At 52.2% G+C, this 1190-nt stretch overlaps 1 protein-coding gene across 1 annotated transcript; it reads left to right on the top strand.

Annotated features, from left to right (window-relative positions):
- Window positions 1-336: 336 nt before the first annotated feature.
- Window positions 337-992, top strand: SARC_16728 (hypothetical protein; the record flags this gene model as incomplete). Its single annotated transcript, XM_014289169.1, has 1 exon — window positions 337-992. A coding segment is annotated over one exon (656 nt), but the record flags the coding sequence as incomplete, so codon positions are not given.
- Window positions 993-1190: the final 198 nt, after the last annotated feature.

The following is a 1190-nucleotide window of genomic DNA, read 5'->3' as shown; positions in this document are numbered from 1 at the left end:
GTGTGTGTGACTTATGAAGTCTGCCCCATAGCGTGTACAATATCCTGCTCACTTTATCTGTAGCTGCTCACTTTGTCTGATACCTTGCTCTCGCTCTCTGCTTCACTGCACGCCATATACGCCAGAATCTATCATGCACGCCCTGTCTGATTGTTGTACCTGCTCGTGTGATTGTCTGTTCATCCTGTATAGTATCTACACACTCTGTTTGCTTTTCTTCTTTCACTGTCTTGTTCCCTTCGCACCCCGTCGGTCTGTTCTTCAGCCGTACACCCTATCGGATAGTCTTTCACACTGTTTGAATCTTTGCATGCGCTGTCTGATTACGTGGCACAGCTTGCCTCGGGCCACGAGTGGGAGTTTCGCCTCTGCATTCAAGTACAGGAACACCGAGCGGCAACAGGGCACATCACACACACACCCACACAACAACAATAACAATAACAATAGCAATAACAGTACCAGTACCAGTAACCATAGCAACGCCACGACACCCGGCATGGCACGCACACGTGTGAGTTATGCCGACGACAGTCTCAGCAACGCGGCTGTGCGTAGCGCGAGTATGGGCATGGGGCAAACACAGGAATTGGAGGGTGTTGGGAGGGGTCTGGGGTCTAGTATGTCTCAGTGGAAACTTAAACGCGCCAATTCACACACGCACACACATACACATACACGGGCGAGTAACGCAATGGCCGGTACACAAGGCGCCGGCAATGCTTACGGGTTGATACAAATACGGACCAAGTCACAAGGTGAGACACAAGGGCAGGTGCTGCAGCAAACACAGTCTCAGACGCAAACACAGGCACAGTCACTGTCACTGTCACAGTCGCAGTCACAGTCACAGTCACAGTCACAGGCGAAGTTACGTGCCCAGTTACTGGCACAACTGCATCCCTACAGCCCTAAGGGCACGCTGGCGAGAAAGTACCCCTCTGAGTTGAGGATAGAGAACCCCCCCACTGGCGATACGGGCGCATATGGGCGTGAGATGGTTGCTACGGATGTGGATGATGGTTCATCGAGACATACAGAGATAGATATAGAACCATATAATACTACGGAACACCCAACCGCACAACGCATGAAGGACTTCCGCAGGCGGCACAGTGGTGTCCTGTCGCAGGCTAGTGTGAGCGGAGACGATGTGGAGGAGGATGCAGGTGTGTACACACACACACACA

This window comes from Sphaeroforma arctica (genome assembly GCF_001186125.1).
Source record: "Sphaeroforma arctica JP610 unplaced genomic scaffold supercont1.8729, whole genome shotgun sequence".
Taxonomy (NCBI): Eukaryota; class Ichthyosporea; order Ichthyophonida; genus Sphaeroforma; species Sphaeroforma arctica.
Note: the sequence above shows the minus strand (reverse complement) of the source record. Positions and strands in the feature narration are given on the sequence as shown.